The 17,120-nt window shown below is 38.8% G+C and overlaps 1 protein-coding gene across 2 annotated transcripts in view; it reads right to left on the bottom strand.

The window, feature by feature from the left end:
* Positions 1–17,120, bottom strand: part of ca10a (carbonic anhydrase Xa) — a 214,516-nt gene that overhangs the window by 2,196 nt on the left and 195,200 nt on the right. For both annotated transcript variants that reach the window (XM_053639125.1, XM_053639126.1), the window contains exons 4-7: positions 16,836–17,021; positions 7,726–7,821; positions 3,433–3,505; positions 526–680 (exon numbers count right to left, since the gene is read on the bottom strand). In XM_053639125.1, the coding sequence (XP_053495100.1) occupies positions 526–680; positions 3,433–3,505; positions 7,726–7,821; positions 16,836–17,021 (510 nt within the window). The remainder of the gene's footprint in view (positions 1–525; positions 681–3,432; positions 3,506–7,725; positions 7,822–16,835; positions 17,022–17,120) is intronic.

Here is a 17,120-nt window from a genome sequence, read left to right as displayed (position 1 = left end):
TCTTCAGCCGTTCTCGGCCCACTGCAGGGCGTAGGCCTCTGTTGAATGCCGCCACCAACTACGATCCTGTGCCATTTGTTGCCAATTGATTCCAGCGAACTTTCTGATGTCATCAGCCCACCTGGCCTTAGGTCGTCTTCTTGGGCGTTTGGCTTCCAGTGGAGTCCAATTTAGGACTGCAGACGTCCATTTTTGGTCTTTCATTCTTGCTACGTGTCCTGCCTACTTCCACTTTAATGTTTTCACCCTTCTGATTATGTCCATTACTTTGGTTTGACTTCGCACCCACACATTAGTCTTGTGGTCTAATAGCGATATGTTAAGCATGCGGCGTTCCATGCTTCGTTGAGTGACCCTTAGTTTTTGAATTTTATATATATATATATATATGTCTATATAAATACTTTATTTAATATTGATACTATGCAATTGTACACAAGTTAGCTACAGCATTTACAATTAAAACGACCTGAACATTAATAATGATGTCTGGTGATGATGGTGATGGAGTCTTTGTGCATTTACCTGCATTTTTGTGACGTATATTGGCTTGTTCATTAGAATCCATGTCGCAGTCTCAAAACATGGCGGGATAGTCATTGATCCTTCGTAGGTGATGAAACTCGACGTCTCGGGATACACCTCCTCGATGTTTAGCCCAGATAGTAAATAAGCATCATCTACAAATAATAACAACAATAATAAAAGTAATTAATATCGCTGCAAGCAGCAATACCGCGGTCGAGCCAATTATTGGCACCAGGGGTAGGGAAAGAAGCTTTGTGACATGTTTTTGGTTTGAGTCTGATGAACAGTGTATTTGGAGTTAGAAAAAGTAAACTTTCAATCATAAAAAAACATTTATTTTAAAAATAACTAAAAACAGCTACTTTTTAGAATTTTTGTCCAGTATGTGGCGCTGTTCTGAAACTGCTCAGGTAGCTTCTGGGCATGACGGTCATCATGCAGGAAAGCGTTCAAGAGTTATAAAATAGGAAAAATCGCAAATCGGAAAAACAGTCTAGGACGAGTACGGAAAAGTAGGTTTTTCAGAATATTCAAAACGGCGGGAAATTTTCCTGACGGTTAAATGACGTCGAATCATCGAAGCGTCTTGAGCCAAGGAATCGGAGGAAAAAATTATTTTGTTTCTAGGACTCACGGTTCAAAAGTTATTAACATAAAAGTGAGTGCAAATTTGGACAGTTGGTGGCGCTAGAGGGGATGACTTAGAGAATCCAAGTTTGCTGTATTAACAGATCAAACTGTCCTCTCACTGTGTGCCAAATTTTATAACATTCCCAGTTCTATGGGCTGCCATAGACTCAAGAGCGGAATAATAATAATAATAATAATAATAATAATAATAATAATAAGCTAACTAATGAAAACAACAGGGGTCTTCGCCCCTTCTGGGCTTAACCCCGAATAATAATAAATGCTGTTGTATCTTTACCTCTCCTGCTTGTTAGGAATAAATATTTTGTTTGTATTAAATCACTTTTCAAACCCAGTAATTTGGCTTGTCAACGTTCTCGTCACTGAGGCAGAAGCTGCCCCTGTGGCGGCGGCTTACTGGATAGCTGCTGAATTGTTTTGACATGTTTCACAATACCAGGCTTCCATTAGATAATACGGCGTCGTGCTTGTGTGAAACATATTGACGCTCTCCTCTCTTGACAACCAACGAGTAATAAGCAGTGACTCGAGTCGGACCGAGGAAGGCAGTGCGTTATATTTTCCCCACGTTGATTAGCGCTGTGCAAAATGAATTCAATCAAACAAAAATCAGCGCGTGAACGCAGGACTGCTAGTGCACTGAACTTAAATAGTTTTGGTGGCATCAATAATTTCGTCCGGATCCGAAGTTGTGGGACCGAGTCTGAAAAATGCATGGCGGCACGGCGGACGGTGAGGCGAAGGCCTCGGGCGAGGGCAGCCTCCTGTTCTGGAGGGGGTGGTTATGAATTCTGTCAAGGCCCACACTTCTGTTGCAGTACTCAGAGCAGAGTTTCAGAGACGTCAACAGCCCACATTCACGCACCACTGAGGCGCGAGAGGGGCGTGCCAGCCACCAGGAGTCAGCGTACTCCTCTCTTCACCTACTCCTCGCCTTGCACCCTTATTAGTTCAATTCCTGAGCTCTTTTTTCACACACACCAGACTGAAACCATGGAAAATGCATATGTGTGTCTGTGTGTGTGTAGAGACTATGAAATATTCCTTTAAAAAAAAAAAAAAAAAGCAGGATCTGCTCTGAATTTAGATAAAAAAACAACAACAACACGCATATAGCACTATAGAGTATACATTGGTTTGTGTCTCTGGAATCTGAAATAACCCTTAAACCCTACAACAGAAGGTTCTAGATACTTTCAGCAGAACCTTTTCGGAAAAAGCGTGCTGTTGTAGGAAATGAATCAACAACAGGGTGCTTTGATGTGACCAGATGTGAAGCCGAGTCGATTATTCTCCAACATCCGCACATCCCAAAGTCTTCTGTTCTTCTCGTACCACACTGATCTGCCAGCCCTAATGATATTTACTTTGGAATGACGCGTCATACGCGTTTTTATCCATTTGTAGTTACATCCGTACACCCATAACGCGAGTACGTTCCTGTTATCACTGACGTATGTCATAGCACATTTTATAAGCGTCTGTTTATTCGGTTGACGTAAATCCCTGACGTATCGAGGAGTTCTCTATGGAGTTTATTTAGCATTTATGGAAGGAGTCTCCAGTGTCAGAAGTACAGTTGTAACTTTACTTTACACTTTGTGATTTATGGGTAACATTTGTCAGTAAGGACGACAAGAAAGAGAGCTGCTATAGTGTAAGTGAGAACAGGAACTGACTTGTTACAGCATTAAATGTAACAATAAAGGGATAAAAAGTATGACATGTCATTATTTGATAAATAAAATCGTCAGTGTTCGTCTAATAGGAATCAGGATGTAAAATAATCAGCTTTGGGTTGGTAACAGTAACACCGCTTTTAATCGAGTCGCATCACGCCACGCCACTGTTGATTATTTTCTTAAAGCAGCACACCCCCGAGTGTTTCATTTTTTTAAATTCTTTTTATTGTTTTTTTTTTTACTAATCATGCTTATTTATAAGAAAACTCTAACGCAAACAGTTAAAGTGTTGTACTGCGGTAAAACACAATCTTTTACAATACGGTCGCAGCCATTTTAGGATGTTAGTGCAAATAAAATGGAAAACTTCCCCGAGCCCCAATAAGCAGTTTCCTGTAGAGGTTTTAGATCTTATTTACAATCGGCAAACAATTTTGTTCCTCTTATTACAAGTGTGTCAAAGCACTCCGCCTGAGAGATGCAGCCTTGGATTTTCCATTACATCTAATAAAAGCAAGGCTGTAATGATTCACGTCGGGCCTTCGTCTGGAGGCGTGCACCTTTCACTTACTCTTATAGGTTATTCTAGTGATGGTATCTCTGTTCAACATCCGATTCAGAAAGGAATTTGAAGTCTCGGATATCTGGAATTACAAAAGCAGCAGAGAAGGGGTGGGGGGAGGGGAGCGGGGGTGGAGGACGGGGAAAGAGAGATGAGGATGAGATGTTGTTAAGAGTTTTAAAGCATTCACTTTCAGACAGTTTAAGTGTTAGCCATGCAGCTTTCCTCCGCTTGCTTTTAGCTACCGATAGAGCCACGGTAATGTACCCGAAGAGAGCTGCAGAGCTTTTACTGATTCCTTATTAGCGGCTAATAGAAACGACTTCGGGCACTTTGTCTGGTTAGACAGAATGAAATGTGCTTCACCGATACAACTCGTCACTTTTTAGCTTCTCATTTGCACAGCTGGCCTCGAAGGGAATCCAAAAACCTTTTAAAGATGTTTCATAGTTCATGTTCAGGGGTTTTTTTTTTTTTTTTTTTTTTTTTTTCAGAGACAGTTTGACCCCAACACTCCATTTTCTAATAAACTCAACCCTCTACTAATGTATAAATGTCTTTATTACATGTTCTATCGCCATATACACTATACGATAAACGACGAACATATTCCTAACAAGTTATAACACATCCATAAGGCATTATACCCATTGCAATAATTATGTATACAAACGTAATACACTTTATAGCGATTCTAGTCGGTTTTTAATCGTTTATTGCTCTATATGTAGGTCAACGTGTAATTATGGGCTTGATTCAGCTGTGAGGCAAATATGTTAAATGATTTATGTATAGGAATCGTTTATGAAACATGTCTCGCTTAGATCGCTACTTGTAAACTAGAACTACTTATAAATGATTATAAATATGGTATGTTTACAGTAATTTAGGACTTTTCTGATATATTGACGTTAGAGGAAATATATCCTAAAAGAATACGTCGAAATCATAGAAGACTATGTTTCGGACAGTGGTATTGATGATGTGTTATGTACACTTCTATAAACTATGCATAATGCATCATAAGCATTCATAATGCTTATATATGTGTATATATATATATATATATATATATATATATATATATATATATATATATATGAACATGTTTATAACACATTATAAGACCTTCTACACATTGTTATAATTATTCCCGAAAATGCATGATACTGTTTTTTTTTTTTTTTTTTTACTAATGTTTATTATGCACTATGAATCGTTAACATTATGCATTATAAATTAGGTTTGTAACACTTCATAATTTTACTAGCGAAGAAACAAAGCAAAGTTTAAGTCCTTCATAATGCACTCTAATGCAATCCAGTCGCTTCATGATGAACATATTCATCATAAACATATGAAGTGTGATGCATTCATAAGGCATTATACTCACTATTATAATTATTGACGAAAATGTATTTTATGATATAGCATTGTTTATCATGTATTACGAATTGTTCTTCTTGTGGCGTTTGTATCGCATAACGCTAACGGCAAAGAATTATGTAATCATCATGCATTACAATGCAATTCATAATGCTTAATAATTGCTGCTCTAAAGTGTAATACTGTCTAATGTCTTATAAATGTATCATAACATATTATGAATATATCTTTATTGCTCATTAAAGATAACACTTCCTGTGAAGGTCATACGGTATATACACGTATAGTTAACTATACGTACTATACATCACAATGCATTCATATTGTAGGAACACACAGTGTTATAATGTCTGAAAATACACTGGACGTTTAAGCAGTGATTATAAAGCATTATGAATTGTTAATATAATGCATTATACTGTAGGTATACGCATAGCTTTATCGTCTCGGAAAGAAACCAGTTTCAGTATTGTTTACTGTGCTTTAAATGACGTCAAGCTCACAAATAATACTTACAAACGGTTATAACTATGTTATAATCTATAATATAAGCTATAGTAATTCATACATATTGTAACATATGTATGTAGGTGTTGTATCCAAAAAATGAAAAATGAAATAAAATAAACAGGCAACAATATGTGAAAAAAAAGAGGTATGTTGTTTCAAGAAGTTAAACAAAAAACAGCACAGGTTTTTATACCTGAACATACTACATTTTCCTCCTACTCCATTTTGTGTCTGTACGAGTGACAGTGACTGTGCACATTTAAACGTCCTTGGCCTTTGTGACGGCGAGATGGGATGCCAGCTCATACCACTTATACTCAGGGGGGAGCCCTTCCTGGCAGCTGGGTGCCCTGACAGTGAACGCAGCATGAAGCAGGGCTGAGAAAGCGAACCGCAGGCTGACTCAAGTAAAGATGGGATCAGGGAAAAATGCCGGCGAACTCACTGTGTGATCCTTTACAATTATAGCGATGATAAAGCGGGACTTCTGGGTGATAAAAGACAATAATAATAATAATAATAATAATAATAATAATAATAATAATAACGCCTGGGCGTACAAGAAAAGCACCAGACACTAATGCTTCGTAATGCTGTAAACCTATACTGAAATGTTTTACGAGGCATCTGAGAAGACATTCATCTAAAGAAAAAGCCCAGCCAAAGTGCCATTAAGAAGAAAATGACAGTATGACTGTAACGTTTATAACCGCCGACAAATGACAATAACATTTTCATGAACTGCCATCTGTCGTCTCAAAGCTTTACGTTCATGTTGTTCTTATCTTTAACTGCCTATAACAAATGAACATGTCTTGGCATGATCCTATTAGTGTTATGGATGTCCTGTAATGTATTAGCATTTAGCATGGATCTCATAAAGTGTACTGTAATTAGGTCTGGACCTCCTCCAGTGCAGTAGAATTGAGTGTGGATATGTACTATATATATATAGTATTAGAGTGGGGATATTATGTTGTTTATAACTCTGGGGAATGTTATAATGCATTATAATGGCAAGCTAATTTCATAATAGTGTCATAGTATGCACTGTAATATTATATAGTCATAGTATATACTGTCTTATACATTGTATTGAAGGAGCGTGAAGTCATGTAGTGTACTACTACTGAGTCTAGGTTTCATTTAGTGTGTTAGTGTGAAGTGTTGATCTCATATCATATGTGTACCAACCTATTATTATAGTCTGTAGTCTATTGATATCTATCAATACCTCTGACATAGAGTACCTACTTGATATAAAAGCTATATATGTCACGTGTTAAGTGTTACACATAAGGGACGAAGTTTGGCGAAAACAGAGGCGTGTTTTAGTTTACGCCCGATTGTGACTCTGGACATGAGCTCGTTTTTCTCTACTTTGTCGCACAGACATCAGAAAGGATGCATCTTAATCGGAGGCTTTGGTTATTTTTTGAATAACTTTATAAATCGACTAAGAAAGCGTAGCTGTAAGTGTAGCAGATGAGTGCTTGGTCAGCTTATCTTTCAAACTGTGCAAGTTTACTTTATAGCAGACCACATCCAATGTTTTTGGGTTTAAAGGCAAGTATTTGAGTTTAAAGGTGATGGCATACTCAAGAAAAATCTGGCAACCTCAGACGCACGAGTTACAGTGCAGGTGATTTTAATAGTCCGCGGGGATTTAAGCGGGTACGTAACCCGACTCTGAAAACGAGGAACTCTCCCAGTGTAAACACTAACGTCGATTTGAATAGAGCCTGTGGATTATAGAGCGGTGTTAGGTAGAGTGTACGTGGAGTTTAGATCCCAGGTTGTGTATTATTACAGAGTCTAACTGGCCAGTTCACACATACTCCAGCTCCTGATATGATAATACTGAGCTAAACGCACACCAAGGTGCAGCCGAACGTTCGCCGTCCCGTCCAGGCGATGACGCTCGAGTCCGAGATTGACATTGGCAATCTAATTAGTTTAACCTGAACTTTCATCCCGGGGGAGAAAATGGCGCCGGTCCATCACGGCTCTGCAGATATTTCTTTGAACTGCTATTTACGAGAGCGAGCGAAAGCTATTTCATAACCCCGTGCTCCTGGACTGACAGGAAGATAGCGAACAACTTGTTTAGCTGCAGCTGGATAATTGCATGGCTAATTGTTCCTGTGGCGTAGAGGCTTTTTTTTCCCCCCACATGCACACAAACTGACCTTCAACTGCCGAAATCATTTATTTCACAGAAGGATTATTGACATCCCACTATTTCCTGTCAAAGTCTTTTTTTCCTCCAGCCATGCAGAGAATACATGCGCTATAATTCTGTTTAGATGAGTGCGGTGAAAACATGGCAATCAGAAATATCCATCGTTAAACATGTTTAGCATATGCATTCAGCGTTTACTCGATTTACAGATGAGGAGTACGTACCTTCATGAATATTGACACGATCACCAAGCCGTTTGGACTCTTCGCAGCTTCTGTATAATTAGTGTAGAGCTCGTGGTTGTAGTGGATCAGTTGTACCTGTTAGAAACAGATAACAGTCTTATACAAACACATGGACTTTCTTTCTCCTTAGGTCCGGACACCACACAGCGATGTGGTCATGAATTTATTTGAACAAAAGCAATATAATTGCTTTGACTTCTTTGTCATATCCCCGCCCCAACCCTGCATTGATTCTGGCTTGGACGTCATTCGTATTTAAGCAGAGTTCCTGCTTTACATACAACACAAGCTCACTTTTATGTACTTTTTCGCACCGACATCAGACAGGATGCATCTTAACTGAAGACATTAATTATCTCGAGGACTGAATTACTTTTGGATAAAATGACAAATGAATTAACAAATTGTGTAATTGTAAGTGTAGCAGATGTGCTAGGTCAGTTTATCCTGCAAACAGCTTATATCTTCCGAAATTTTTATTTATTTATTTTTTATTTTTTTTACTGCATTTGAGTTTGAGTTTAAACGTCATGGTCTACTGAAGAAAAATCTGGCAACCTCAGATGCATGAACAACATACATGCAGGTGATTTTAATAAGCCACCCAGAAAACTGACTTTAGCAGGTTTCATACAAAAACTAGCCCCGCCCCTAACCCGGCATTCACTCTGGGTTTGAAGTCATTTGTTTTTTAAGCAGAGTTACTACTTTATATTGATTATACAAAGTGTTTATCGGAAATCTAAAGTGGGCGGGGTGAGTGGTGCAAAAAAAGGTGTTTATCTTTAAAAAATAAATAAATAAATAGGCGTGGCTATGTATATAAATATATATATTGCTATATATGGCTATGTATATAAAAATGATCATCATGTATTAATTCCAATCATAGCTTCAACTTTAATGCCACAATTCTGTAACTTGTCAAAAAAAAAAAAAAAAAAGAAAGTTTTTTGTTTAAAACTTATGAAAGAAAAAAAAAACCCCTTCAAACTCAAAAATCAACAGTTGTGAATAATTGGGAGTGCTCTTTGAGCTTTTGTTGCTCTGAACTCGGTGTTGATCAGGTTGAGATGCCAAGCCCCTGTCAAGCCAGGTCTCCGCATTTCCCAATCACAGCTAAGCAGCTGGCGTTCCTCCTCGTCTCAACACGCCTGTCAAGTTTAAATTTAAATTCATTGTGAAGCTCAGGTAATCTTCCCTCGGTGAATACCTCGAGCACACAGCCAAGCCGCAACAAAGGTTTAAAGAGGAATTTGGGTGGAAGCGAGGCCACAATCTCACGCGTGTTTCAAAAACCAAGGGAAATGGCCTTTTTAAAGAAAGATACAGGAATGCGGGGGAGAACAGCTTATCATAAACCACTCGTGAAAAGTGAGAGAGACGACGCATTAAAATAACTTCTCCGTGAGTAATCGTTTCACACAGGCTTCTCCGGAGTTTACGAGTGAAAGTGTGCAACTGTTAAGAGAAGATCAATTCGTGGACATCTTTCCCCGTCCGATTTCTGAAAACAGAGGAACTAATAAGATATGCAAAAACTCGAGCCCAGGAAGTGAAAGATCCTCTGAACGTTAATCAAAGGCAGACAACGTGGACCGTAGAAGATATTGACTTACGGTTTATCTTTTAATATTTATGTTCACGTAAGGATAAGGATTGGAACCTGATCTGGTCTTCTGGACTGCTGTTGTAGCTCGTCCACCTCAATGTTTGATGTTTTGTGCACGTTGAGATGCTTTTCTGCTCACCACGGTTGTAAAGATTGATCATATGAGTTACTATGAGTTCCTTCCTGGCAACTTGGACCAATCTGGCCATTTTTCTCTGATCTCTCTTATCACCAAGGCGTCTCCACCAACAGAATTGTCACTCACTCGATGTTTTTCGCACCATTCTGTGAGAACTCTAGAGACTGCTGTGTGCGGAAGTCCCAGGAGATTTCAGAAATACTCAAACCCAACCTATCTGGCACCAACAACCGTGCCACGGTAAAAGTCTCAGAGATCGCACTCTTTCCCCATTCTGATGTTTGATGAGAACATTAACTCAAGCTCTTGAGCTGTATCTGCATGTATTTACGCACTGTGCTCCTGCCACATGATTGGCTGATTGGATAACTGCATAAACGAGCAGTTATATATATATATATATATATATATATATATATATATATATATATATATATATATATATATATATATATATATATCATGTTAGTCTTCTTTCCTCCTCTATTTCCTAATTCAGTCCACTTTTTCCCACCCGTTATTTTGTTTTATCAAGTGCTCGTATTTAAAGGTGGTGATCTACAGAAGATGGATCTCAGATGCTTCTATTCAAGAATAATCTGGCATTCACAGAGGAATTAAATACACGTGATCTGAATTTGTAAAAAAATATATATATATATATATATATCAACTTAAAAGGCAACGTATCCTGACTCGTAATACGAGTAACTTCGCCTGTGTAGCTATAACGTAATCATATGACTTCCGACCTTAATTCACCATCTCACAGGAAAATCACAGGAATCACAGGAAACAAACGTGATTACAGGGTGCATGCTGATGTGATTAGATCTCTTAATTTTCTTTTCTGGAGGTGAAACCCAGTCACTCGCATCTCCCAAACTCCCACACCAGCAAATTGCCTGAGCTGGGAAACAGGGCCAGGCCATGGCTCCATACCCTGCCAAAAAGATCAGCAGATATGCTGTGTAGAGAAGCAGACAGCACAATAATGAGTTCTGGAGAGGAGCACACAACAGGAGTGAGGGTTAGAAACACCCCCACACTCAGATACACACACAATTATTGTGTTTGGCAAACCTGCAAGAGTCGAACTCATCTAAGTTTCATCCGAACTGAGGCTGAACTCCGAGGTCGACCTCGCTCCTGTCCGGCTCTTATACATGTATCTGAGCGACTCCGTGATTGTGGTGTCATTAGTGTCCTTCTACTGTTACAAATATGTGCATAGTTAGGTAAAATAAAGGAAAGTTCAAAGACATTTTAAACGGAAGTAAAGCGTCCTTCACGGCCATGTATGTGAAGATAACTAACATTATTAAAACATATTCATGCTATACATTTTACCACAGAGTCTAATCACTGATTATTTCATTTCATTTCATTTACTCAACCCTGTTACCTGAACACACGGACCTTGAGGAAATGTCTGGAATATTCCACAAGTTGTATCGTCTGAATTGTACTGAAGGTCCTGGGAAGGGTTCTCACTCTTTTTATTTTATTTATAATGATACGTTGATATCGATTGATGGACAAAACAACTCTGTTTAACATATCCTGGATGCTCTCATTAGCATGGATGCAAGTTAGAGACAATATCTGCTACTTCTATGCTAATAAACTCAATCCTGCTACTCAGGATTTCTGCAAAGAAACCGTTTAAACATTTAGTTGCATATTTCCTTAGACGACGTGTTGGAAATTTGGTACTTTCGAGTGTCATTTTTAACCGTTAGAATGACTAAAGTCCAACGCATTCACGGAATCAGACATTCATGATGCACGACCTAAATCGCTTGCTGGAGTCAGAGGTGTTTACCATTAGCAAAGCGCGCTCTAAAACATCCCTGTATTTCCACTCATATACAGACAGACTTGTCATGCCACCATAGAGCAGGCGTTTACGTTGTGCTAGAAGACAGCCTTGCCTGGACCTCTTACGGGCTCCTTGACAAGCTTGTTATTGTCTGATAGCCAGCTCGGGACTTGATACGGATGAAATATAAAGATAGTAAGTCAATAGGAGAATGAGGTGTGGACAGAGCTAACAGGCCAAATAAAAAAAAAATAAAAAACCGCTCGTGTGGAACCGTCGCCAAACAGCGGAGGAATCAGAGCGTGTGCTCGTAAAGTAAATAAACCCGGGCTGAGATTAGACTGAGGAGTCCGGTTTGATCACAGCTGAGGGAGGGTTTGAATTAAGCTGGTCTGTAGAGATGCTAATAGCCCGTCTGTCCGTCTGGAGGAGGAGGCATAAATAAATAAATAAACAAATAAATAAATAACACACAGGATAAGTTGTAAGATGAAATAAATAAATAAATACATAAATAAATAAATAAATAAAAACACTACACCTCTAACTCTAACTAAGGTCAGGGTTTAAAAGTCATATAAAAGGCTTAGTTCAGATTACACACGCTGAAGTGGGACTGGAATAAAAATAAAAAATAAATAAAGAAGCAAAGCTGAGTTTTGGTAATTGACTATTTAATCTCCACACTTAGCGTTGATTTAGTAAATGCGAAAATGTCATTTCAATGAGAGACGTCCCGTCTGCGTGTAAGCACCGCCACGAAATGGAATGCAAATGTGTTATTTTGTTAGCGCTGATAATTAAAATGCAACGAAAATATATTTATATTATGGGGGGAAAATGCTGAAACTGAAGTGTGGAAAATAATTATAAATCCAGCATGTGATTTGTTATGGTGTTAATTTATTACTAGGGGGGAAAAAAAAAAACAAAACAAAACAAAAAAAACAAAACAACAACTTGATTCTGTCATTTTCACGTGTGAGATTTTTTCCATCTCGTCCTAAACGCGTCGGCGGGATAAATTTAGACAAAAGTATATCGTGTGATCTAAAGTTTGTCACGAATGACGTTTCTTGAAAGTTCTGCACGCTCGGGAGAGTCGTGAGGTGATGTGGACTCTCAGCAATGACTCCATATCAAATAACAGTTAACAACACACGCGGAGACGTAGCGCTCGTACGATACGTCGCTTTGTACCTCGGTGCTGTTGAATTCGGATCGAAGGCTTCTGATTGGTCAGAAAGTCTTGATTCATTTTCTGTAACAGGAGCTCTGACAGTAAAGCTGCAAATCACAGGTTTGTATTATCTTACACAGATATCTCCACATATGAATAAAAACATATATATTGTGAAGGTTTTTTTCTTTTTTTTCTTTTGGACAGAGATGTTTATTTAATTTTTAGGGAAGGAGTCTCCAGTGCCAGTGCTTTGAACCAGTCAGAAGTTTTCTGACATTTTCAGGACAGATACGTTCAAAACGTCGTCCTTTAATCAATAGAGATTGTAATCGTTGACAAATTCGTGGTGTATACGTGGAATAAAACAGGTCAGGACGTGATTTTGGAGGTTTTATAGTAACACCACTTCACGTCAGGCTGCACTGTAGATTATTTTCCGCCGTAAAGTCTGTCCCGGCATGTTCGTGCGATGAATTCATCGCAGTATTTCCTACTGGATAAGCAGCCATGTTATACTTCATCCCTGCGGAACTACGCGCAGCAGCCGTGTGAGCTGCGATGTGATATGACATACAGAATATCGAGATCTGCGTACGGATCCGTATGGTAGAGTATTTCCGAGAGCACCCCTCTATCCATAGTTTCCTTATGAAAATGTTTTTTTATTTATTTTATTTTTTTTTAAAAGAAAGATCTGTATGAAAGAAATGAAGTACAAACTTTTCCAGAAGTTTCACTGGTGTTTCATTTTCAGCTTGCATGTGAAGGCCTCATGGCTAAACCTAAGGTGTTAGAGATTATTTCCAGCTGACCTAGGAGACCCCTCTAGGAGATGCAAACAGGACTCAGAGGTGATACGTTATTAGTGAACGAATGTGAAAGATAAGAATGGCAAGAAATAATGAGAATAAATAACTTCCTATTGAGTGAAACTTTGAGTCATTTTTTTTTTTTTTTAAACCCTCTCCATCGTAAGACTAACATAAAAACATCACAGACGATATGTTTCATCAGCAGCGACTCATGACTACAGATTTTGGTGATGCAGGATGACATTAATAATCAGTATATAATTATACTATCTATACTATACATTATACTATCTAGTATCTACGATCTATTATTAGATATTAGAAATGGCTAACGGTGCTGTGCTCGGAATATACATAATGTTACGACAAGCCCATTAAATTAGAATTAGAATATGTCATACAGTGAAGTCCATTTCCTTTTTCTGTTTATTTCATTGCGATATTCAATTCGCGTAGTATTTCTCACTTGAATATTACTGATAGGCCTACCTGAGAAAACGTATCGTTATCGTGATATAAGTTCGCAGTCATATCGCCCAGCCCTAAACATCAGCGTCTGGTGAGTCCAGTCTTGGATTTCATGTAAAATTTCATGCAAATAAATATCATAAAAATGCTGATTTTTTTTTTAATTCCTAAAATGAAAAAAGTTACAAGATCAGAGCTGTGTTCAGAAATGAGTTTGCTGTGATTCATCCATCTTCTATACCACTTTATCCTTTTCAGGGTCACGGGGAACCTGGAGCCTATCCCAGGGAGCATGGGGCACAAGGCGGGGTACACCCTGGACAGGGTGCCAGTCCATCGCAGGGCACGATCACATACACACTCACACACCCATTCATACACTACGGACACTTTAGACACGCCAATCAGCCTACCATGCATGTCTTTGGACTGGGGGAGGAAACCGGAGTACCCGGAGGAAACCCCCGCAGCACGGGGAGAACATGCAAACTCCGCACACACAGGGACACGGTGGGAATCGAACCCCCGACCCTGGAGGTGTGAGGCGGACGTGCTAACCACCGCACCCTGTTGTGATTCACAGAAAGCTGTGTAACTAAATGTAACTAGACTATATAACCGTAGGGGAGACGCATCAACTCACTGAAATGTCAGTTCGAACTGGAGGACACTATATAGCGTGATACAATAACAAAACTGGTTCATTTGTATTTTCATACACTTGTAATATGATAAAAGTTCTACATATTTTTTTTTTTTTTGATATTAGGAAACTAGTTGAGGTGCTGATGACATGAAAGAAAAAATATTACACGGCAATGGTGAGGATGTACTAATGTTTTGTTTTTTTTACATTTATGTTGCCATTGGTTTGTGAAGGTTAAAATATGAATTTAACAGCTTCGTGTTGAGTTTAAAATTGCAATTATTATTATTATTTTTTTCAGTTGAATAACTTTCTGGACTCGACTTGGACTCGGCCATTCAGGACTTGAGACCAATTCGGCCCCTGGACTCGGACTGGATTGGTTAAGGACTTGGTCTCGACTCAAACGCGGCAAAGGAGGACCCAACATTAACACATAATATATATATATATATATATATATAAAATAGAAAAAGAGAGTTATGCTATTATTGGTTATATTCAGGTGGTCTGCTTGCAGTATTAATGGGGCAGTGCTGACAGGAAGGTCAATACATTCCTGAGAAGAAAGATGTTCCAGTATCAAGCTGCGCGCGATAATGGCTCTGTAATGAAGAGTAAACAGACAGCGCTAGGCTTCGGTGGCCAGGTCACAGCTTGCAATACCCTGATAAACTGTCTCCACTTTGTTTTATTATTGTTTAAATATTGGCTGACTTCCACGAGAGGGAGGAGGGAAGAAATTATAATCATTAATTACGCTGGATGTGCCTGTCAGGCCCATGGTTATTTTGTTGCCGTTCTAATCGCCAGTCTTATTACTCCCAAAGAGAAATGTCACGCCGCCACTGACTGGTGACTTCATCAAACGACGGAGGCTGCGGCGTCCTGTCTTATTGAAATTACACCACTGGCTTAATTGAGATGTTTTATACAGGGATTGTATAAGAGCAAGCACCACGGTTCAGGGGAAAGAATAAACCAGCCCGATATGTCAGGAATAAAACACGACGTGGCGTTCTTATAGGAAAATAAACAGCGGGTGGAGGGCTGTTACCTTGTTATGTGAAGTTGATTATCTTCCCTCAGCGGCACATCCTGAAGCGTTTTATTCCTCTTACACCATAGCAATTTGCCAACAAAACAACATTTTGCTAGCACCTTTCTAAGAAGTTCCTATTCATAATGGACTATGAACACATTCATATGATGTTATCATGCATTCATAAAGCACGCTGATTAATTGCACTTTATGGCTATCTTTATAATGCATGAAGAATTATCAACATTATGCATTATAAATAGTGTTCATACGTTATTATTAACAGCAAGAACGTAGAAACTAAGCTACCTTTCTCCAAGGCATTATGAAACTAGTCTTGGTTCCATACCTGTTGCATAAATAATAAATAATAAACTCTTTAGGGAAAACGTCAACACATCAACGATTCGATGTTTCTCTTAGTCAAATAAAAGCATGTTTTTAATCCATAACACTTTATATGAAACTCATATCTATAGTAAACTAAAATATTATGTCATAATGCACTCATAAGGAATGATACACATTGTTATAATACGTTTTTGAACTCGCAATATACTTGCGCAATATAAATTGTTAACATGACGCATTATAATAAGCGACTGCATTATGAGACATTATATTACCAAGCCTGTCTTTGCATAGAGCACGATGGCAAGATATAATGTGCGATAAGCATTACTCAGAACCCATTCTTTTAACAATTTATAAATGCGTTATAAACAATGCTACAAACTCGAATGACTTTTCATACATAGTTACAGATATGGCCTTTAAAGAAAGTGTTACCAGGACATTTCTTATGGTATAAACCTGTGATTTGCAGCTGCACGGCTGTCACGCAGCGACACCATGGGACCAATCAGTGTCAAGAATCCAACAATACTACGGTATAAATATTATATTATATATTTGGATTATAGACTATTGATATAATACGTGAGTGCACTGAATCCTGTATACACATGGACGTATTCTGCTAAGAAACAACCAGTGAACATCTGATGCTGCTTGGTGCACTGGGTAAAGACCAATCAGCTCAAGTTTGGCTTATTTAAACCTGATGCAATATTGTGCAAGATAAACCAGATCTCAAGAAATCATATATCTTCCCTGAAGTATACTTATTTAATATTATACATCCGGAGTAAATGTATGCTGAATATACAATAATATTGCATTCCGTTTCAGTATTCTGCAATATCCAGACGCTTGAGTTAATATTTTTACCATAATTCTATACCGAGGTGATTTGTGTGCTGTCAGCTTCGGCTGTCAACATAAGACACTCACTTTCCTGAGCTAATGGCCTCCACAGACGTGCATCTGCAATACGATAGCGTTCAGGCAGACGTCTCGGCTTACCTCCCCGGAGAAGGCCTGGCCATTGAGGAGATGCTCCGAGCCCTGTCCGTCTTCGCTGCCAAAGTGTAACCTGATTTCCTCCAGTCGGTGGCTGTACGTCATCGGTCCACCCGAGATGTTCACCAAATGCTCCTTGTCCAGACGTAGCGAGACGTGGCGGCCGGTGTTGTACATGGTCCCTCCCACCTAGACATACACCAAGAGACACGAAAGAAAACAAATATTCATTGAACGCTTGGGGTTTCTGTACTTGTGTCTGCCATACGGACACCCAAAACAGTTAGC

The sequence above is a fragment of the Ictalurus furcatus genome, chromosome 13 (genome assembly GCF_023375685.1).
Source record: "Ictalurus furcatus strain D&B chromosome 13, Billie_1.0, whole genome shotgun sequence".
NCBI classification, from domain to species: Eukaryota; Metazoa; Chordata; class Actinopteri; order Siluriformes; family Ictaluridae; genus Ictalurus; species Ictalurus furcatus.
The sequence above is the reverse complement of the archived record's forward strand: the minus strand, read 5'-3'. Positions and strand labels throughout refer to the sequence as shown.